Genomic DNA, 25192 nt, shown 5'->3' on the forward strand with positions numbered 1-25192 from the left:
TTCCTCTTTAATGCAGTTACCATACAGTGATCCTGCCACCATCAAATAATACTAATCAATTCAGCATCAGAAAGATGGTGAATCAAATTTTATATACTACCCCTGTAAACATGAAAATATCTCTAGTGAAGTCTCAATGGACTTAAATAGCAAAAGTGAACTTAATGTCAGCTTTAGCTCCTAAGATGGAGATGGACAAGAAAAAACCACTACAGTTAAGGTCAAACATCAGTGGGAAAGGGCTTAAAGTGATAAATCCATGACATTAACCACTGCAGTCTTTTTAATACAATCCAGCATAACTTAAAAACAGCTCTGTACTCCAACTGAACTATTTATCAGAGACAAAAATGTCTTCTTGACAAAAAACAGATTCATGTTAATAAAAGAAGGCAGTATTATACTCAAGAAATCTTACTGCTTAAAAAAAATACTTATGATTCCTTAAAAATGTACATAGCAACTTCTCATTTATTTCCTGTCTTTTAACAGAATTTTAAAATCAATCAAAATTTCAGAATATAAGTAGGAATGGAAAGAGATTATGCTCTCAACAAATGACAGAAAAGATAAAATTTCTCAGGTTGAGCAACACTTTCAATTTTTTAACTTTTAAAAGCTAACATTTTATTATTCTTATTTCCTAATGAACTACTTCAGTTGTTTCCAACGTTAACAATGCACTTCTCACAGAAAAAATAAACTTTCATATAATCTATAATCCATTTCCATATTCCAAATGTGAGAATTCCAATTTAAAGTTAAAAAGAGTTAACAAAGAACTAGGGGGTAAAAAAACAAACCACATTTGAAAACACAAGACCTAAGGCTATCCTTTTTGTATAAATTATTTTTACTCATTATATAAATTAACAAGTTATAGCTCTATTTCATCAAAAATAATAGGAGATAACAGTTTCAACTTTTAAATCACCACACATCAGTCTGTCAACAAATGCTAGATGTTTCACAGACTTAGGTATACCTGTCAAACTAGACAATATTGAGAAGGGTTGTTACTACTTAGTAAATGTGGGTGGCCTTGGAGGTGAATTAATTAAGAATCAAAGGACAAAAGAAAATATTTGTTAACACTCATAAAACACTAAGTGTTTAAATATTTAATTCCAATTTAAAAAGAGAACATCTGTATGTGTCTGTCAACTCGAGCTAATTAACACAACTTTAAAGAAAAAGTCATTACAGTCAACTGAAAAGTTTGCTAGCACTTCATTAAAAAGAGTTTTATAGGAATACAAGCCTGTAACATATCTGGTTAACCACAAAGTTAAGATGGGAAAGGCAGAGAATTATATTATTCATATTTTAAATAAAATATAATAGCCAGAATTTCAAAGATTTTTTCTTTTCACTGCAGCACAGTCTGTTTTTTTGAAAAGCCACTGGATCTTACTATAGGAATTAGTATATGAGTACAGGCCAATGTAAACTCTCATTAAGAAACAGAACCATATATACTGGAAGCAGATTTCTAAAAAAATGCAATATTTAGGATTAATATTCTAATGGCTCACATAACTATGTTCTGAAAACAGAATTAAATATAAGTTCTATGTTTATATTTAATATTTAAATAAACATATTGAATATAAATTGAAATAATTTGTATTTCCAAATCTTGCTCTACTCCTATCTCATTCTAGTAATCAATTTTAGATTGTGTATTTACAGCAAAGATCACAAGCCATTAAAATTACCTTCCTTTAAGAAATGCATTTTAAAATCCATAACTATGATTCAAAAGAAAGTACCGTTTATGAGTGCATGGGGGAGAAAAACAAAACCAAACTGGTTTATTTCTAGCAAGACTTACATAAGCATAGCATATTTTTCCATGTTTATAATCACTCTTGAATGTTTCTAAACCTAGACTGTAAAAATCTATTTTACATGAACATATAAGATCTATTTTTAATCTGAACATATTCTATTTTTTATCTGAACATATAATAAGTTATTACCATTTACATATTCTAATATACTCTTTGAGATTTTGTATATTTTTTTCATATTTCTCAGGAAGTATAGGTAATAAAATTTGTAATAAAATTCATTAACATTATTGTCATTTATAACCACCACGTGCGTGCATGCTAAGTCACTTCAGTTGTGTCTGACTTTTTGCCACACTGTGGACTGTAGCCCGCCAGGCTTCGCTGTCCATGGAATTCTCCAGGCAAGAATAATGTGGGTTCCATGCCCTCCTCCAAGAGAACTTCCCAACTCAGGGATGGAACCCACATCTCTTTCGTCTCCTGCATTGGCAGGTGGGTTCTTTACTACTAGCACCACCTGGGATGCGTAATTAGTTATAATTAGACTGATTCAGCTTATACAAAGTGTCATTTTAAAAAAAAGAAACAGTATTAAACAGTATAAAAGATACATAATTATTTATTTACAGAACAAATGTCCTGATGAAGAGGTAACAAGAGAATTCTAAAGAACCTCAATTTTAACTTCAAGTTTAATGTTTGAAATAACAGGTTTTAACATGTTACTTCCCAGAGGGCTCAGTGATAAAGAATCTGTCTGTCAAGAAGGAGACTCAAGTTTGATCCCTAGGTCAGGAAGATCCCCAAGATAAAGAAATGGCAACCCTCTCCAGTATTCTTGCCTGGGAAATTCCACAGACAGAGGAGCTAGGCAGGCTACAGTCCATGGGGTCACAAAAGAGTCAGACACAACTTAGCAACTAACAGCAACATCATTTTTTAAAAGTTTCTATGCCAATTATAGTGGGCTTCCCAAGTGGCTCACCGGTAAGGAATCTGCCTGCTAATGCAGGAGACACGGGTTCAATTCCTAGGTCCAGAATATCCCCTAGAGGAGGAAATGGCAACCCACTCTAGTATTCTTGCCTGGAGAAAACCCATGGACAGAGGAACCTGGTGAGCTACAGTCCACAGGGTTGCAAAGAGTAGGACATAACTTAGTGACGGAACAATAACAATAATGCCACTCTCGGGGCTTCCTCGATGGTGCTAGTGGTAAAAAATCTGCCTGCCAATGCAGGAGACATAAGAGATGCGGGTTAGAGTCCTGTGCTGGCAAGATTCCCTGGAGAAGAAAATAGCAACCCACTCTAGTATTCCTGCCTGGAGAATCCCACAGACAAAGGAACCTGGAGGGCTACATAGGGTCGCAAAAGAGAGACATGACTGAACGACTTAGCACACACGCATGCCATTTATAATTATTACAAAATATTGGTTATATTCCCTGTGTTGTACAATAGTTACTCATCATTTTTTGAAAAAAACAAACAAAATTCTAACCTGAAATAACCTTAACTTTCTACAATTCCAAATTAACACATCTCCAAGGCCAAACACATTTTGTATGCTTGATCCCAAATGATACTCTTAATTGCTCCATCCTCTGCACAGAATGAACATTACAGGCATCACAAACTCTTACCTGGCCCTCTCCAACTGTTTCAGTGTCGATCACTGTGATGATTCCTGGGACCAGAGGACTCCGCCTTGAATTACTATGGATGGCAACATCATCTTCTGTCACACCTGAAGGGAGCGTGCCCGTCAGCTGGGTCACCACTTTCCCAACCATTGTCAAGCCAGTTTTCAGTGTCTAAACAATGAAAGGTAAATGTATCATTCTGCATCAGTACTTGGATTCTAAATAGAAATATGTGTTTTGATAATTCAGATTAAATTCTTTATTTTCTAATAAGCTCATATGTAGCAGTGCTTTGTCACAGAAATTCAGTCTGACTTTTTATACAATCTAAAATTTTAGTTAGAAAATAGGCATTAGTTTGAGTAAATGGTATCAGTAGGTACCCTCAAGTCAGCATGGTGAGAATTAGGCCACAGGTAAATAATTACAGAGTTTGTTTCACATGAGAATACAATTATATTTTTATTAAAAATATTAATTTTCTCCCTCTCCTCAATGCATGTAACTTAAAATATGTGAAATATTAAGAAATAGGAACTATGTGATATTCTATTTTTTAAAAACTGTATACACCTAATTTTCAGTCTACTTTTTAGCATAAAAAAGACTAAGCTACAGATAGAATCCATACGTGAAAACGACTTTCTCATTTAAATCTATAACATGATGCTATATAATACTGTACATCAATATTTGGAATGTAGGTAATGCAGACTCCATCTAAGATATTTCAATTACTACCTGAATGAAACATCATAAAATTAGTTAAAAGGGTTCTTTTCTCTCCAGAAACAGAAAACAATTTAATGCAATATTTCTAATATATTATTTCAATTAAAGATGTTTCATAATTAATTTTAGTTCCATTTCATTCAAAACGAATAATTAAAAAACTAACTCATCTGTATGTTTTCTTTTATGTGAATTTCATCTGATTATTCTCATAACCATTAACAAACAATCATGTTAAGTAACGGGGGTTTTTCTTTTTCTCTGAAAGGGAAGAAAGCAAAAACAAAGAGAAAGCTATGTGATTCATACACATTAACTCTAACCATTAGAGCCAAAATAAACTGTCCAGTCTACATGGGATATATCAAAAATTATGTACAATATAACAGACACATCCTCATTATTGTGAGGAAAAGTTTTTATTAAGATACTTTAATCTTCAACAATGTGACTTGCTCTTTTAAAATAATTATGCATCTATATTCTGACATAGGCTACATCTAAATTTTAAAAAGTATATTGCTTCCACAGCATATCAAATATTAATTTACAAATGATAGGCAAAGAAGGTTGTTTATAAAGGCCTAAATATAATTTAAGCAACAATAAGATGGACCTTAAAAAAAGGAAATGCACATAATATATGTATTATTTTACTGTAGCTATTAATATATTCCATGGAACCTTTATTATGAACTCAGAATTGGTCAAGGCTCTTTAACAAACAAAGATGTGGATAGATGTCCTCACACACCTCGGGTTTATAGAAGAGAAAACTGAGGCTACAAAAGGTAAGGAAAATGGCAGTTCAAACAGCCAGTCAATAACAAAACCAGAACTCAAAACCAGGACTTGCTCCAAACCACTATCCAATATTGCCCTGTAATCTATTCCTGATACTGCTTGTGATCTCACACTTCAATGAATTCAGAACACATATATATACTGGGAAGGAAAAAAGGAAAAATAAAGTCTATCATAGTGTTTCCTAATAAATACTTAAATAAAATGACCAGCAAAGCCATTTGCAGAATTCAAGCAAAATGATATAACTTACAGCTGACTGAAACCAAGAAAAAGCCACAAATCAATTGTAACAGTTTTGTTTAGTGCTAAAAACTCAAACTGCAGTGATTAGAAAACACATTAGTGTTCTTCAATTAGCAGCCAAACATTTGTTTCAATAATTCACAAGAAATGACTTACACAAAGTCTTTTAGAGTGTTGTCAAGAAAGCCTCCAAAGGACCAACAAAACCAGGCGCCACAGTGTATTGATGTCAAAAGCTGGCCAGGAAGCCTGATTAACCTCTGAGATGCCTCAGCTATGTCCTCACTCCATTAATGCTAATGGAGATGCTCCCACTTCAACGGAGCTATCCCCTTTATCAAAGGAATGCCTTTCAGGTTTAAAGTCTTTGATTGTATATACTCCCCATTTGCCCTTGAGCTTATTATTTCATGCTCTTATACCAATGAAAAGGAATAAAACTAAAATAACTGGAGCACACAGAAAGTGGGAAGTAATGTACCCAAAGCAAACCACGAGATAAAGGGAACAGTTAATACAAGAGAACTGGGAAAGAACTCCAGAAAGAGGGGAGAAACAAAGTAGTACGTTTCACAGTCAAAGGTGAATAAAGTATTACAGGAGGAGTTAATGATGTTTCTCACCCGCCCCCAAACACCCAGGGCTCCTGGTGGCACCTTCTTATTAGTGGACCAAAACCTAAAGCCCAAATTTAACAGCCTCAAATCTGTAATTTGTATAGTAAGTGACAGGACAGTACTCCCATAGCTCATTAACTTTCAAAGTAAGGTCTCAGGATGTAAAAGAGGGGTACCGAAAGCTTTCTACATTAGTAAGGACCTTTACCTTGGGGAGAAGTTTGTTTCCATGTTAGAATCACACATACCAATGAGCACTGCTATCCTCACAATCTGAAGAATATTACAAGAATATTCACAGAACTATCTGGACTGTAAAGTGCTGAACCTAAGACTATAATGTATGTGTCAGACAATCTACTGTGACCAAAACTTCAAATGAACATGGTACTTATTCTGTTCTATTGCACAGAGATTTGCCAAAGGTCACTAGTCATCTTTAACCTTTCTCAGGCCATATCAGTTGTCCTCCCTATCCATTAGGACTAATGGTGCTGCTCTCACAAAAGCTGTTAGTTGTCCTAAGAAGTTATCAGATAACAGAGAAAGCAGAGGCATTTTTATTAAATCAATTCACCATGCTGGGTTTAAAACACATTAAAAGGAAAACTCAAATAGGACAGTTACAGGGTAACTAGAATATATGGACCAAGATTTAATAAATGTTTCAAAATAATCCAATTTGAACAATTTCAATATTAAAAATTTTCTTTCAACATGACCTCAGAGAATTTATTATTATTATATTCTTTATAAGGAAAAGTCAAGTAAATTATTTAGAAAGATGAATTTTAAGTGCTATTTGAAAATCCAGGGGGGAAAAAAAGATTATTTCCTTGAAAACAATCTAAGCACATATACAATTTATACAATTTATATTTACATTTATAATGTGAGACATCAAAAAGAATTAAAAGTTTAATAATTAATCCTTCTATGTAACAAAGAGGTAACCTCTATGAAGCCACATTAAGAAGCTGTCAACGGAGAGAAAAATATCAATGATTACTTTTGTCAGATAAAGTGACTTAGTATTTTCTTAAGGAGCACATACTCCATGGCTTTTAAATATTTTTTCATGTTACAGCTCAACAAATATCATATTACCTAGAATTATTCAAATGCTAAGAATAATATAATAAATTTTATTTTCTATTTTCAATATGATAGGCTAGGTAAATCAGATCAATCCTACCAATGAAAACAAGTAGGAAAACTAGAGTCTTTCTTTTTTTTAACTCTGCTTGAAGGTACTGAATATTTAACAAAATAGAGATGAGTTATCAGGTCCAAATCCAAGAGAACAGGGAAATTCAGCTATGGGAGGTGGTATTTAGGCCTAAATGCACTGGATACTGGGCTTCACCAGTGGCTCAGCAGCAGAGAATCCACCTGCACCACAGGAGACCCAAGAGACACAAGTTCGAGCCTTGAGTAGGGAAGACCCCTGGGAGGAGGGCATGACAACCCTCCAGTATTCTTGCTGGAAGAATTCCACGGACAGAGGAGCCTGGCAAGCTACAGTCCATGGACTCTCAAGAGTCGGACATGACAGAGTGACTCAACAACGACAACTAAGAGGCTGAGGAGTACTTTTGATAGACTTGTGGTGGGAACTAGGTTGCCATGTCCTACTTTCCCTGCATGCCTCATGGTGAAATATAAAGGGACATACAACAGAAATAAGAGTGGACTTGTACTAATCAGGCTCTCACAGCTATTTCAGGTGACCTTTATTTAAATAATTTAAGTACTTTCAATCCATGAAATTGGATAAAGATGATCCAAGCCTGAGAGCGTCACAGAACTCTGGTATCTCAAACTAAAACCTTTTTCTAAAGATCTTTTAAATCAATTTTAGCAAACAAAGAGTCAAGACATCATAAATGAGAACGAAGAGAAATAGTAAACAACAAAAACAACAAAAATGGAGCCAGATAATGGAATGATCAGAAACAGAGCATGTTTACTGTGTTTAAACAGTTTGGCAATTTGACAAAAATTGAATTCATGAGAACCAAAGACTATCACTATTTACTAAAATGTTTTATCAATACACACATGTTCGATTTCATCAACCTCTTTTGGTACAAAGATTGAGATCATTTTTATCATTTTCTCCTTTATTATGTTAATGTGGCCATGAGACTCACTGATTCCGAGTAATAAACCAGTCTTATATTGTGGAATTATCCCAAATGAATTGTGACACATTACCCCTCTGTGTAATTTTTTTCTGCTAATATTTTATTTAGGATTTTTCATAACTATGTTAATGATTTAATGAGTAAGACAGGACTGTAGCTTTCCTTTTTCGTAACACTCTTGTTAAATTTCAACATCAAGGTGATCCTGCATTATGAAACAAGATTAGGCATAATCTGACCTTTTTATTCTATATGAGTCTTTGCAATATTGCCATTGTTTACTCTTTTTCTAACTGAAGTATAGTTGATTTACAATATTGTGTTAGTTTCAGGTGTATGGCAAAGTGATTTAGTTATACATATACACATTTTTCAGGTTATTTTCCATGATAGGTTATTACAAGATATTCAATATAGTTCCCTGTGCTAAACAGTAAATCTTTGTTATTTATCTATGCCATTGTTCATCTGTAAACATTAGATAGGATTCTCTGGTAAAAGTTTCTGGTTTGAAGATATCTTTTTGTGAGGTTTTACTTTTCTTAGTAAAGTTTCTATACCCACTTAAACAACAAAGTACAGGAACTGTCATGTAAAAAATGTAAAATAATAAATTTCAAATTATACTACTTAATTACTGAAGTAATGTTTATGTTCTTACCTTGGAAAACTGGAACTGCTTATATCTCAGAAGGTTAATTTACCCACAGTTTCTAATATTGAGTAACTTATTAGAAGAAATTACATTTGGGGAAAAAAAATCACCCCAACTTTCTAGCCTTTCCCATATAAAATATCCACACTTTGAATGTGAAACGAAGAATTACTCCAGATCTGATAATTTTAGGAAAACAATTCGACAGTATTTTCAAAGAAATCTCAAAATATTCATGTCATCTAATTCAGGAATCCATAAGTGCACAGAAAAAGATTATATAACTATAAGAAAAATGTTTTTAAAATATTTCATGACATTTAAGCTAAATATGAGTTAAAAGAGCAGGGTACAATATATGACAGGACATGTTAAGACTAGCAAGAAACAAGTGACTTTCGCATTCATGGCTATATTTTTTCCCTTAATTTTACAAATGTATAAGCAAGAACATGAATAAGCACTAAAATCAGGGTAAAGTAGTTAAAACAAAAATTAAACATTAATCACTTTATTTAGGAGTTAATGGCAGAAACTTCTCTTTCATCAGAGGTAACAGTGAATTGCAATCAACACCAATTTCACTGGTGACTAACGGCCCATTAAGGTGCTGTCATCAACACGGTTTCATAGAGTTTCAGTGAGGAAGACATGAGTGTGTTCCTCACAGTTCACAATATTGCGGTTTAGAAAATTAAGGAGTTTGGATTTGTTTTTTTCAAAGCGCATCAAGTCTAGCCTCATTCCAGTAAGTCTATTTTCAGCTAACAGTTAAACAGCTAAACAGTTACTGAATGAAGCAGGTCACTTTCCCTTTAAGTAGGCACACAAACACACAATTATACCAAAGAAGAGCTGGAAAATTATCCCCGGTCACACAACTAAAAATTATTCAGAATAACAATACAGTAAGCTATCCTGACCAAAGTATGTGACACAGATAAGTCAGAAAGAAATTCAATACTTGAGAACTAGATCTCATTGGTATATTGTAAATTAACTAAATAACGCCGACGCTGCCTTTACTCTGTTCAGATTTCTCTTCACTGAGCTAACCATCATAACTTTTTCATACACAATACAGAAAAGTAAGCCATTCTTACAAAGATTCTGAAATCTAATATACACTGCTATAAGCAAAAAGCCATTCAGTATTTTCCTTTGACTGAAAAATATGTAATGCTTCTCTCATCAAACCCCATCATGGAAGCATTTGTGATCAGTCTTGAAGTATTTCTGTATTTGTTTTACATAAAACAGTGTGACCTTTGATTCCCTCCCTGTGGTTTGTTTTAAACTGTTGTTCTTTTCTGAATAGTTGTGCTTTCTATTACATGCTGTCATTCAGATTCACTATGTCATCCCTATTATTAGAACTGTTTTGTTGTATACTTCACAATTCAAAAGAACAGTGATTATAAGGATACCTTATAATCAGCATAAAGTTTACGAGCCATCATCAAAATGAACCCTCACGCAAACACAAAAAGAACTCACTTGACAAACAGGCAGGGGGGCAGTTCTGTGACATGAAAGGGTCTTTGAATGCACCAGGGCCTTCACTCAAGTTTTCTTAATGAATAATATTCTTTTTGTATCAAGAAGATTCATAAATGTTCAAAAATGCAAAGGGATGTCAGTATGGGTAGAATGATGCAAATCACACACAGACACAAAAATAGAATCCAGAAGTCACTACTTAAAATATGCAAAGCTTCTTTCCAAAGTAATTATAGACTTTGACCTAGCAAACAGACGTAAATATTTTAAACTAGATAAACGCAAACCTTAAAATCATTACAAGAGAAAATAAAGTGTGATTTAGGAACCTTAAGAGATTAAATACCTAATCATTTAGGCACCAATTCTCAGGTGACAAAATTATTCTGACTTATTTCCTAAATTTGTTCGACACTTGTGAGTGAAAAGGGAAGGGACAATCTCAGTACAATTCAGGAGAGAAACGTGATAATTACTCCACGTAAGCAAACCTCCCAGAGACTCCAGGCTACTCACTTTAGCAGCACTAATGACTGTGGCAGTGTAAGACTGAATGTTGTCTCCACAGGCTCCACCACGGGACTGATGACATCGAATCAACTGCAAAGACAGAGAGAGTGACCATTCTGTTCAACTGTTTACCTCTACAGGCTCTTAGCATAGAGCTTATTTACCGCACAGAATGATGGTGATGGGTGGGAATGTTTGCATGAGCCCTTTTCTGACAAACAGCTAAAAGCCCTGCTGAGACACTTTTACCCCTTTTTATAATCTATCGGTGCCACTCAGGCAGTTTCATGCTCAAATACGATTTTTAATTACAAGATGAATAGTCTTTAAGAATTCATAAACTGAAATGGTAGGATTTGAGATCTGGCAGACTTTCCACAAATAAATTTTAGAAACATAATCAAAGGACTTAGCCACGACTTCCTAACATTAAATATTTAACATGCTAGCAAATTGGAGGTTTTGTCCTTTTAATTCCTACATAAAGACAGCAAAAGAAAACTTTAAAAAACAGACAAAAGAGTGTGCCATATTTCCATTTTCGATTGTGTTTGTGGGAAAGTGGCACAAATTATGCATAAATCAACTATGACACATATAGTAGCTGTCCACTTCAGAGGGCTCACTAGTTTTAACATCAGAATGAAAGAGACATATCCTTATTCATGTCCAATGTAAATAAGTAACTTGCCAATTTTCAAAATGAATCACTAGTTTCACATGCATGATTCTCTCATGTGTTGAGCAATAAACCAGGACCGAAGCCTCTACTGCCCCTACACTTTCTAAATTTAGGTTTTAAAAAAAAGAAAGTGAAATATAAAAATTATTAGCCATATTTTTATACCTAAAAGTTTTTAATAAAATGGCAATAGACTATTAGAATAACTCCACACTGTGATATGAATTATTAAAAGCCTATAGAAATCAAAGTCTTCCTCTCCCAAAATATATTTTTTAAATGCCTTAATTTAAAACCACCCACCCAATAAAAACTAATGTGTGAACTTTTTATTCTTATCAAAATTTTCTTCATCTCTGACATTAAAAAGAAACAATCCCTTAAGACAAGAGTGGTGAGGTATTTCCCAAATCACAGGTAATTGGTAAATATAGTCCAACACATGGGAAAAGAGAGAGTCTGGAGGGTGCTCATTTTAGCTAATGAAAAGAATCTCCCTCATTCACCCATTCACTCATTCATTCATTCACAAATACACATTCGAAGAATTATGAAAATTATCCCTCTGCTGCCTCCTGCAGGACATGCAAGGAAAGACATTATCTTAGAAACACTACCATCTTTTCTCACTCTCAGCTAATTAAATAATCAAGGAAAACAAGCCATACTATTACCTCTTCAATTCAACTAAATCTGAGTCAGCATTTCTACATAAACATAACTAAGCCAGAACTCCGTTTAAAACTTAGACCCATTGCAAAAATTATATTTGCATCTGAGGTGCATCAAAATGAAAGATAACTCAGAAATTTCTGTAGTGCAAAACTCTTATCACAACTAAATTCTAGGAAATACTGGTAAGTGAAAAAAGCAGTGTACAAAAGAACATATATATCTATATACACACACACATACATAAAACGTTATCTTTTAGGAAAGAAAGGGAAATATATATATATCAAACACATGATACAATATATAAACATATAAATAAAATATAAACAAAAATACACAATTACCTACCAAACAATACATCATTTATACATTATGTACTATTTGATACACAATACATAATTGAATAATACAATGTAACAACAATGCAGGAAGAAAAAAAAAGGGACAAAGAACAAACTAACTCAAACAACCTATGAACACAGTATTTGATCTCATATCTTCAGTCTTAGGAAGTAATAGAGAGAACTGCAAAAAAAAATCCTGAACTCTTTTTAGTTGGTTTGATTTTTGTAGCAGTGTGAGCAAGCAATTCTGCAATTCCTTTTTGTATTACAGAATTGAAGAGATGAAGAAAACGTGCTGATGTCATGGTCTCCTATCTGAAACAAAGGAAATGGGGGACAAACAGAGAGAATCCTGTGGAAATGCCAATGTAAACTCTTCATTTCCAACATGTATTATGTATATATGGAAATACATGGGTGCACAAATATGCATCTATGTATATTTGCCTATTTGTGTGTATATATAGAAGTATGTTTGGGTATATAACATGCATGTTTGTGAACTCTGTCCACTGAAAGAGTCTAAAAGCAAAAAGACCCCAGGAACAGTAAACACGTCTACTGGACAAAGTTTAGGTATCTAATATCACTGTCAATTTAAAAGAACCAGTAAAATCAGACAATTTCAGGCCTGAGACAGGGCAAGTACAAGATGCATCTGGACACAGACTTATGATAGGGAGCAAGGAAAGAGTATTTCTTTTTTAATTTTGATGAAGCCACAACACAATGTCCCAAGAAGCAGACTAAAGGGGCTCTTGTTGATTGACTCTGGGACAATCTGAAAACCAAAATAATTAGACAGAAAAATATTAAAAAACCACTGGAAAAAAAAAAGGAATCCATGAGCCCATATCAAAAATACAGATACAGTAAGATTTTTAAAAGATGGGGAAGTTCTTGATTATAATAGAGAGCCAAATACCTACTGGTGGAGAGTGGAACTGGAAAATCATTGACTTGGAATATTCGTAGGAAAGACTGATTCAGGCAAGAATCATCGATGGGTGCTAAGCTTAGGTAAGGCTAAGATTTTGATGAAAAGTAGGATGTAAGCCTGCTCTTTCCAAATTATCTATTGGTTAACAAGAGCAAAAAAAACAGTCAGTATTCAGTACGGAAATTGGACAAGACCCTGACAAAATTAGCATCACCAACAAGGAACAGATGTGTATCGTGTACCTCCAGATGTGATGCTGTGGGAATTATGGAACAACCCCCATGCACTGTTCCAGCCAGAAATACAGAACCCGGTTACAATCAAGAGAAAACATCAAAAAGCTCAAAAGAAAAATCATTCTGTTAAAAAGAGTAAGGGGCAGAGGAAGAGGGTTGTTACCAATCTTGCAAAAGACAAAGAAAGAAAGAGACACTCCTACAAAATATAATACCTGATCCTAGATTGGATGCTGCACCACAGGAAAGAAGCTTTTTACAAATGACAAGATAGGGTTGATTGACAAAATTGGAACAGGGACAGTATAACAGATAAAAGTAATTTATCAACATTAAATTGGCTGATAACAAGTATTTTGGAGGCCCTGAGATATATGCAACTTACTCTGAAATGGTTCAGAGGTTAAGCTGAGTCGAGAGTACATGGGTACAGCTTGTTGGACAATTTTGTGGTGCCCAATTAAAACAAACCAAACTAGTAAGGTACATATTCATTACTAGTTGTGAATTACCTTTGGAAAACTCAACACTTGCTCCATTAACAACATTCCAACATGGGCTCTGCTTACCTTGTTTTCTGCATAGGCAAGCCAGCGACTCCCAAGAGCAATAGGATTCATGTTGGGTCCGGGACAAGGGTAGCAGCCTGAAATATATCAAAGGCCAATATTAAGAAATTTCTTAATAAACTTTCTGTTGATACATCATATTTTGATGCCATAAAAACAGAAAAATCATGTGCTTTTTTTTCCCCAAATCTCACTTAAAATTCTCATAACCTAGCTATTATTTTAATAGCTCAAAGAGGTTCCTTTTTTTTCCTCCATGATAGTTTCCTTTGGATTTTGACTCTGTTCCAATAAGAAACAAATCTGGGAAGAATTGGTATTCGCTTTTTGCAAAAATTGGGCATTTTTAGTTATTCCTAGAATAAGAGAGAGATGCCAAGAAGAACCATATAAAGTTCATAACCCTACAGTTTCAAAAGTCTAGCAAAATCATTTGAAGAAGAAAGAGAAAGCATACAATTGACTCTGGAATTCAAGGGCAAAGAAAAGGAAGATGTACGCCTAAAATGAAATGACGTCAGCATGGAAGGAAGGAGGTAGCAGAAGTAACTTAGGTATGGGGCCAAGGGGGGAAGAAACCCACACAGGGTGCATGAGCAGATGCTGGGGACTAATTCACACAATCCTGAGCATTTCCTTTAAGCATCCAACTTCACTCTTCTTGCTTTCAGCCAAGCCAATAACAAACTGGTAGAAAGGATTATTTTGCAGTTCTCTTCCTAAAAAAATTAATCCCATATTCCTGACAGTGGACACCCATACCATAGAAACACCAATGCCATCTTCCTGAACTCCACTGAACAAGACATGACGCAATTCAGTCAAGTAAGTGGTACCTGTCATCCTTGAGGCTCTCATCTCCCCTCCTGACTACGCCAGTAAGGTCTCTGGGCAGAAAGTCCTCATCCATCAACTACACAGAACAATATTTCAGTGGCTCACAGAACTGCTTTTAAAGGACTACTCAAAGGAGATTGGAGAATCAAAGGACACAAAAAGCCTACCCTAAAGAATTTTAGGTCTATCATTCCACAAGTATCTCATTAATATTTCACAAACACTTTTCTCTAAAATGTACACTAGAGCAAGGGCCCCCAACCTCCGGGATTCTAATGCCTGATGATCTGAGGTAGAGCTGATGTAATAATAACAGAAATAAAGTGCACAATAAATGTAATGTGCTTAGATCATCCTAAAACCATCCTCTCTCCCCAGCTCGTGGAAAAATCGTCTTCCATGAAACCAGTCCCTGGTGCCAAAAATGGTGGGCCCTAGAAGATCAAACTGAGGTTATCTGTTTCATAGTTTGGGGCTCTATTTGGAATCTAAATTAATATAATGAGACAGATAGGTTTTTATAAAAAAATAACTTTTCTTACCATGGCAAAAAAAAAAAAAAAAAACAGCCAAACTACACGAAACACATGAGCATAATTAGAAAAAACAGCATAACTGGGAATAGCTTGAACAGCACACCTGAAAATATCTAACCCAGCAGAAAGTCTCAGTCTAGTACTGATCCTGAGATGGAGAGAGCTATCAAGGCTTGAACAATAATTAACTACTTTGACTTGTACTGTCAAAAATAAAAATAATTTATATGTTCAGTAATATGCTATCTTTTTGCTTTATTTTCTATCTTCCTCCCACTTGATAAAGCATTTGTGTCTTCTGTTCACAGCTAAATCTCTACTGCCTAAAATAATACCTGATAAATAGCTTCATAAAAATGCTGAATAAGTTAAACAATGTAACTAAATATTAACCCACCTTAATATTTATAAGGCATATAGGCAAAAAAGAAAAAAAGTCATCTACTGAAGAAAATTTTTCAAATAGTGTGCTTGCTTACTCTTTAGGCTAGGCTTTCTCTGTTCATTTTAAAGCCGTTTTTTGAATAGAAATCTTCCTTAATTGTACATTTGTGCTTCCCTGAATCCAGGAAGGCTTTTGAGTAGCAGTTTCTGAACTGATACTGCTGTTGTTTTCACAACCACTGGAGAAGCACAAGTCACCGTTGTTTCTGGTACCCTTTAGTTTTCATTTCAGCTCCTTCAACTCCATCAATTTTGAGTTTTCTTTTCTTTTTTTCTTTTGGCTACACTGAGCGGCTTGTGGGATCTCGATTCCCTGATGAGGGATTGAATCTGGGCCCTTAGCAGTGAAGGGCCTAACCACTGGATTGCGCAGGAATTCCCTGAGTTTTCATTTTTAAAGAAGATGTGGAACTTATAAAGAAGATATGATCCTGAAAGAAAGTCCATATGTCATACAAAAATACAAGGTACCAGCTTTCTAATCTGCTGCTCACTGTTAAAAGAGATTTTTTCAGTGTATTTCAGAGTTTAAAGGATGGTGTATGGAAAACTTTGGATTTCCGAAAAATCAGCTCCTGGGTAACTGTGCTGTTACTATAATCACTGAATGCATATTATGGACATATACATAGAAGAAAGGACTTCCCTGTTGGCTCAGCGGGTAAACAACCCACCTGCAATGCAGGAGACACAGGAGATGGTTCAATCCCTGGGTCAAGAAAATCCCCTGGAAGAGGAAAATGGTAACCCACTCCAGTATTCTTGTCTGAAAAATCCCATGGACAAGGCAGCCTGGTGGGCTACAATCCAAAGGGCTACAAAGACTCAGACATGGCTGAGTGACTTAGTATACAATATAAGCAAAGACAACATACTTTAACATATATATCGCACAGTATTTACATAGCAATTCCATGATTACACTCCCATCTAATTCACACCAAAATGTACTTTATCTGCCTGCCAATACAGGATACATGGGCTTGATCCCTGGGTTGGGAAGGTCCACTGGAGGAGGAAAATGGCAACCCACTCCAATATTCTTGCCGGAAAAGTCCCATGGACAGAGGAGCCTAGCAGGCTACAGTCCCTGGGGCTGCCAAAGAGTTGGACACAACTTAGTGAATAAACAACAAATATACATATTTCACATACACTTTCAGAACTGGAGAAAAGAGCATAAACATGGTCTCTAAGAAAACTTCCCCTTTTAAAATATAATGTAAAAAAAGAACCAAATGAAAACCAGAAATAAACACCTGTGAATTGTGGCATATTAGAGGTGACTAATCTCTTGAATTTTAAAGTAAACATGTGCTTAGCTGCTCAGTCAAGTCAGATTCTTTGCAAACCCACAGACTGTAGCCTCCCAGGCTCCTTGGTCCATGGGGATTCTCCAGGCAAGAATACTGGAGTGCGTTTCCATGCTCTCCTCCAGAGGATCTTCCCAACCCAGGGACTAAACCCAGGTCTCCTGCATTGCAGGCAGATTCTTTACCATCTGAGCCACCATTTAACTCAATTCTGATAACAGTTTGCCTCAACAGATCCAAATAAATATATCTGCTTTCCAAATACTAAAGAATATTAAGGAAAATGTAGTTTACAATTCTTCATTTCACTTTTTGAGTCAATGTTTTTAGAAAGCCAGTGGACCTCAAGAATTAGCGTGTACTAGAATGAAAGCAAATTGTTTTTCTGCTCTCCAAAACACGTTTTACAGCTAGAATCGGCAGACCATCAGCCTCTCAGCACTATCTCAACTTTAGAAGCATGACTCCTATAAACATTAACCACTGCCTCCAGCTAAACTCTGAAAACAAGTGAAGGAAAACAACAACAACAACCACCACCTAAACCTCTACGATACTAGGACTAATTCTAACAAGTTTATAACATTTGTGAACAAAGTAAAAGAGAACTGGATATTAAAAAACCTCAAGTTTACAAATTTAAATAAAGGTAAGATCCACGAAAAGCCCCGCTACATGAAGATGATTCCATAACTAAAAGACTGATGCAATTTCACATGGTGTTCTTACAGAATAGGGGCCCTAGCGGAGAGAAGGCCTGAACTCATTTTGAAATACAAAGGATTTAACTACTCTCTGTAATACCCTGATTTATTTTCCTTGAAAGGAACAACTCAAAAGATTTCACACCTTTTTGGAAAAAGCAGATGTCTGCACTTATGATCAACTGACTTTCAACAAGGCTACCAAGACAAGTCAATGGGGAAAGAATAGTCCTTTCAACAAATGACGATGGGCCAACTGGATATCCACGTGCAAACAAATGAAACTGAACCCAGACATCGCACTGCATACAGACTGGAAATGAATCAAAGACTAAAGCTTGGAACAAAACCGTGGTAAATCTTCATAACCACAGGCGATCCTTTCTTAGTGCAAGCCTGCTCAGTCATGTCCGACTCACTGCAACACTATGGACTGCAGCCGGCCAGGCTCCTCTGTCCATGGGATTCTCAGGCAAGAATACTGGAATGGGTTGCCACTCCCTTCTCCAGGGGATCTTCCCGACCCAAGGACGAACCTGGGTCTCCTGTATTTCAGATAGATTCTTGACCATCTGAGCCTATTACATTTAGGTCTGTGACTCTTTTTGAGTTAATTATTGTGAAGGATGAATAGTCTGAGTCTAGATTCAGTTTCATGCCTATGAATGTCCAGGTGCTCAGCACCATCTGCTGAAGAGACTATCTTTGCTCTATTATGCTATCTTTGCTCCTTCATCAAATACTTATTTCTGGGCTTTCTATTCTGTTCTGTTGATCTATTTATCTGTCCTTTTGCCAATACCACACTGTCTTGATTACTGTGGTTTTATAGTAAATCCTAAAGTTAGGTAGCAACATGGAGGAAATTTTATACTATTAAATAAAATAAGCCACTCTGAGAAGGCTATATACTATGATTCCATCTATATGACATTCCAGGAAATCCAATGGTTGCTGGGGGCGGGGGTGGGGGGTGGGTTGGAGAGGGCAGAGATGAACAGGCAGAGCACAAAAGATTTTTAAGACAGTGAAAATATCCTGCATGATATTACAATGATGGATATACAGCAATACGCATGCACACGTGTGTGTTCAGTCATGTCTGACTCTGCAACTCCATGGACTACAGTCCCCCGTGGAATCTTCCAGGCAAGAGTACTGGAGTGGGTTGCCACTTTCCTCCTCCAAGGGATGTTCCTGGCCCAGAGACTGAACCTACATCTCGTGTCTCTCCTGCACTGGCAGGCAGATTCCATACCACTGGGGAACCATATATGTCATTATACATGTATCGAAGCCCAGTGATGTACAACACCAAGAGTGTGTCCTAAGATAAACAATGGACGTGAGTGATAATTTTGTGTCAGTGTAGGTTCCTCAGGTGCAACAAATGCACTACTCTGGTGAGGGACGCTGACAATGGGGGAGACTATGCCCGCGTGGAGCTGGGGGCATATGGGGAATGTCTGTGCCATCTGCCCAATTTGCTGCGAATGTAAAACCACTCTAAAAATGTAATAGTCTACTATGTTCAGCGAAGGACACAAAGTCACAAAAGACCATACACTGAATGAAGTTCAGAAAGGACTATAAAAACCCCTCCAGAAAGACATGAGGACATAAAATATTAAATACCACTTCACAGGTTTGACAATCTTACTGCTGATTAATGACCCTCTTAAGATTCCATGAGCTTTGAATTTAAAACTTGATTTCATTTTTGCTTTATTTTTTATGTATACAAAACAGTAATTCCATTCAATTGCTCAATGGATGAGAATTATTAATATGTGCAGAGAATAGGGAAGCCATGCTATTTCATGGCACACATGTTTAGAATCCACTTCATACTACACACCTGCCCGGGCTACAAAACATCATGGTAGCCTAGTCTTTCGTATATTTATGGGAACCCAAAAGAATAGCATTTTAACTTGAACTGGTCTTAGATGCCACATTAACCTGCCAATCTCTCCTTACGGAAGTTACAAGCTTCCTTAGAAGCATAAAAAGAAAGGCTCCTCTTCTCAAAGTTAAAAATAATTTTGCATTTTAAAGATCCTTTAAATACATTCCTTATTCACCACTAACATAAATGAAGAATATACACTGTAACACTAAGAAATAACGATAGGATTGTAAGGATAAATTTTCCTCCTCAAAGCAAAAACAGAAGCCAATGGAAAGAGTTACTTACTACACAATACTTTGGTCTCTCTGGAGACTTTGTATCTGAGTTTAAATTTAAGCACACTGGAAATGACTGCTAATGACATCTATCAGTCTTTGTCCTTTGTTTTCTTAATCATACGTGGGTTTTGGATTTCCACATCAGACAGCTGCTCAAGGCCACCTTTTCTGTTGAGCCAAATACAAAGGCGTCTCCTTTCTCATCACATTGGCTGCATTCCCTTTCCAGCTCTTTATCGGCTCTCTTTAGCTGACCCTTCCACCCTTTGGCACAAATCCCCATGATGCTTTCTCTGATGAACACAGTTGTGTCTACTTACTTTACAGACTCATCATTGTACTCATACCCAACTCAGGCAATCACGATTGTATTACACAAGAGCTTTGCAAACTTTTCGAGAAATGAAATGCTTGCATGAACAAAACAATATCCTCATTAAGAATTTGTCACTCTACATGGGCTTTGGTACTAGTTCTTTAAGAACTAGAAACCATTCAATGGGGGTGGGGGGAGAGGACTACACGGCACAGGAGAATGGACTACCACATATGCTATTCTCAGTGTGCCCATCAGCTCGCCTGTTCCCCAGGCGCGATATCCTGGCTTACAAGCATGAACAACCCAAATTTGGAGAAATACGTATAACCTATACCATGCTTCTTTCGACCTCCCAAAAGATTTAGTCTGCTTAAAGGAATGGGGGAGAGGGGAAACTGCAAAAACTGGGGGAAAATAAACTTCTTTAAAGTCAGAAAATGGCTCCATTTGTTCCTTGTTTTTAAACATTAAGTCTTGCTCAATTCTGCTCAAAACACTAATAAAAATTTCTTAAGGTACAGTTGCATTTCAAAGAAAAGAAGCTAAATTTCTTCAGAAAAATGTGTCAAATATCATCAATCTTACAAATCTAACATTACTCAAATAAATCTAGTCTACAGGGCTTTCAAGTAAAATAAAATAACATGTAACCAAGAGTGCAACACTTCTTAGTGGAAGTATGAAATGAGGTATATAGCTACTAATGGCCACAGTATTCGAGATGCAAGGTTTGGGGGGATCTGTTATGAAATGCTACAATAAATAGCAGTCGGAGTGTGAGGAAAGAAATCACAAACTTTTGTCGTTTTTGATGCTTTCTGAAGTCCTTTTTTTAATATAAACTACAATACATATTTAAATACGATATAAAGAAGTAGCCAAGTCAACCAAGTAAACATATGCATACACATAAGCAGTACTCAAAACAAAAGAGAAAGGATATTATAGAATCCCGAAAGCCCCTTCTCGCACCCCCTTTTTCCAGGTTATGCAGCATTCTGCATTCTGACAACTAGTTGGAGCTGATGGGCATACTGGGAATAGCATATGCAGTAGTCCATTTTCCTGTGCCGAGTAGCCACTTAAAAAGCATCTGACTGCAACACTAAAAAAATCTGGTAATCCTTCCATATCTCTTCTTCCCATCATGAACAATTCATGGAATACAAGAGAGACTAATAGTTTAATAACACTTGTTCAACTAATACTTTCATAATACTTGTTCAGTGGTTCAGCAATACAGAGGGAAGCATTTAGGACTATATAACAAAGATTCTAAAAAAACATTAACTAAATAAAAAGAATAAAAGCATTAAGAAAGTAATAACATCTCAGTCTCCCATTCATTTTTATCAAAATCAACTGATATTTTGTGTTTCCTAAAGGCTTATAAGGGCTTCTCAGGTGGCTCAGTGGTAAAGAATCTGCCTGCTAATGCAGGAGACATGGGTTCAATCCCTGGGTCAGAAAGATCCCCTGGAGAAGGAAACGGCAATCTACTCTGGCATTCTTGCCTGGGAAATCCCATAGACTGAGGAGCCTGTCGGTCCAAGAGGTGGCAAAAGAGTCAGACGCAACTTAGAGACTAAAAAAACAACAAAGGCTTATAAAACAGAAGCTCCTATTCCTGAAAGGGGAAGCAATACTCCAGATACGGGAGAGAGACTCAACAGCTGATCATTCAGTTCAGTCGCTCAGTCGTGTCCGACTCTTTCTGACCCCATGAATCGCAGCACACCAGGCCTCCTTGTCCATCACCAACTCTTGGAGTTAACCCAAACTCATGTGCATAGAGTCAGTGACGACATCCAGCCATCTCATCCTCTGTCGTCCCCTTTTCCTCCTGCCCTCAATCTTTCCCAGCTTCAGGGACTTTTCCAATGAGTCAGTTCTTCACATCAGGTAGCCAAAGTACTGGAGTTTCAGCTTCAGCATCAGTCCTTCCAGTGAACACCCAGGGCTGATCTCTTTTAGGATGGACTGGCTAGATCTCCTTGCAGTCCAAGGGACTCTCAAGAGTCTTCTCCAACACCACAGTTCAAAAGCATCAATTCTTCGGTACTCAGCTTCCTTCACAGTCCAACTCTCACATCCATACATGACCACTGGAAAAACCATAGCCTTGACTAGACGGACCTTTGTTGGCAAAGTAATGTCTCTGCTTTTTAATATGCTATCTAGCTTGGTCATAACTTCCCTTCCAAGGAGTAAGCACCTTCTAATTTCATGGCTGCAATCACCATCTGCAGTGATTTTGGAGCCCCCCAAAATAAAGTCAGCCACTGTTTCCACTGTTTCCCCATCTATTTCCCATGAAGTGATGGGACCAGATTCCATGATCTTCATTTTCTGAATGTTGAGCTTTAAGCCAACTTATTCACTCTCTTTCACTTTCATCAAGAGGCTCTTTAGTTCTTCTTCCCTTTCTGCCATAAGGGTGGTGTCATCTGCATATCTGAGGTTAGAGACTCAAGAGCTGATCATTACAAAGATATAAATTTTCAAACAAACTCATACTTTAAAAAAGTTTTGTCCTTATTCCAACCAGAGGGAGAAACTTCATTCATATATGCATTCATATATTCATTCCTTTAAATACTCGCCAAATTTATAATTCCCAGATCAAACCTCTATCACTTTCTCTAGAGATGAATACTGATCTTCTATAAATAATTTTCCTTCTTATCTGATTATTTTTGACAGAGTTGTACTACATTCTCAACCATTTTGGCAAACTAAAAATCCTGGAAAAGAACCACTGATGCTTCAAAACTTGAAATAGTTGTGATAAATGTTTTCATATTATAAGGAGCAAAAATAAGCATCGGAAATATTTTTAAGTTAGCTAGAACATAATGGATATATTTTACCTTGCATGATGGACCTTATTTTCTTAAACCAAATCAAGATGCACAACTTTGTTCTCAAGAAGATTACTATAGGGTATCAAAGAAAGAAGGAGTAGACAGAAAACACATACAATAAGACAGAAGGTAAGTGTCTTAACAGAGGGAGAGATAATACTATAAGAGCATTCCCAAAGGGTACTGGGTAACAAAAGAGATCTCTAATCAGATAAATCTGGGAAATACTGAAATGTAGTAAATAAATTTAAACAGATTAAAATGTTAATCACCACTGGCATCCTCCAACAGAAGGCAGCATTTCCTCAGTCTGTTTTACCAGGGCATCCCGATTCACACAGCATGTAGAAGGTCTACTGTTCTGCAGACAGATTTGGGAATTGCTATCTTGGGACTGATATTTGTGAGTGACTCAAAGTAAAGGTAGCATAAGCGGCATGAAAATGGATTGTAGAAACAAAAGATGTAGCAAGGACACTGGATTTTGGTAAAGAAAGTTTATCTAAGTCAAAAACCTTGGGAGTTCAGTTGGAAAGGATGCACAAGTTTATACTTGTTGACCAAAGTTAAATCAAGTATGGCCTTTGTTCAAATCAAAAGACCTCAGTTTAGACGACAAGTTACTTGATCATTTGGCAATACAGAAATAATGATTCTGCAAATTCTTGTCATTTAAACATAGATGATAGATTAAACTGTATCTCACGGATATGCTTCAAAATAATTTGGGAAGGGTATAAATGAAAAAGATTGTCTACAAGTTAGTACTTATTGAAACCACATCATAAGTACATGGTGGTTCATTACACTACTGTCTTTAAACAATTGTATATATTTCCTGAAATAAAACTTTGGAAAAACAAAAAAACACTCTAAGAAAATGAATGGTAAATCTATGACTTCAGTAATCTAATAAAATACAATATTTTGCCATATCACTAAATGACTACATTTATCAAATATGCAAACTTTTCGAAAATCAATAATGACTAAAAATTCACCTTTCTATAAGAACTGCATAACTTCAAGTAAGAAAAAGAAGACATATTATACTCTATCTTTTTCTACTTAAAGGTATTTTTGCTCTTATTTCTACTATAAATGGTTTCATTGAGAAAGTACAGTCAAACGCCATGTAAATATGGAATATCTTTAATGTGCCAGTTTCTATATTGATCCTGCCAACTGATTCAAGAGCTTTGCGTATTTGCTGTAAGATGACCCAAGTAAGGATATTCGAAAAATAAACTCTCCTACTGTAAAATCTCAGACTGCAAAACACTCCCCCAGTAAAGCTGCAAATATCATTAATGTGCAAAAAAAAATTTTTTTTTTAATTGTAACTACAGCCTACAGTGAGGTAGGATTTTGTTTAAATCTTATTTATAGATCCTTATACATTTCCATCACTCATTAGTAAAAAACAGATACATGTCAGTTGAAATAAATTTCACTCATATTTAGATATATACAATTAAATGCAAAAGCAATTAGACCATCTAAGCTCCAGCTGACCTGCCTCTTGAGAAACCTGTATGCAGGTCAGGAAGCAACAGTTAGAACTGGACATGGAACAACAGACTGGTTCCAAATAGGAAAAGGAGTACATCAAGGCTGTATATTGTCACCCTGCTTATTTAACTACTATGCAGAGTACATCATGAGAAATGTTAGGCTGGAAGAGGCATAAGCTGGAATCAAGATTGCTGGGAGAAATATCAATAACCTCAGATATGCAGATGACACCACCCTTATGGCAGAAAGTGAAGAACTAAAGAGCCTCTTTAAGAAAGTGAAAGAGGAGAGTGAAAAAGTTGTCTTAAAGTTCAACATTCAGAAAACGAAGATCATGGCATCTGGTTCCATCACATCATGGGAAATAGATGG

General features: G+C 36.0%; 1 protein-coding gene across 2 annotated transcripts in view; it reads right to left on the reverse strand.

Moving 5' to 3' along the window:
* The window catches only part of BCAS3 (BCAS3 microtubule associated cell migration factor), a 589830-nt gene that overhangs the window by 417567 nt on the left and 147071 nt on the right, over positions 1-25192 (reverse strand). For both annotated transcript variants that reach the window (XM_068975810.1, XM_068975809.1), the window contains exons 10-12: positions 14099-14175; positions 10659-10742; positions 3442-3612 (exon numbers count right to left, since the gene is read on the reverse strand). In XM_068975810.1, coding sequence (XP_068831911.1) covers positions 3442-3612; positions 10659-10742; positions 14099-14175 — 332 coding nt within the window. The remainder of the gene's footprint in view (positions 1-3441; positions 3613-10658; positions 10743-14098; positions 14176-25192) is intronic.

Source organism: Capricornis sumatraensis, chromosome 8, assembly GCF_032405125.1.
Source record: "Capricornis sumatraensis isolate serow.1 chromosome 8, serow.2, whole genome shotgun sequence".
Lineage (NCBI taxonomy): Eukaryota > Metazoa > Chordata > Mammalia > Artiodactyla > Bovidae > Capricornis > Capricornis sumatraensis.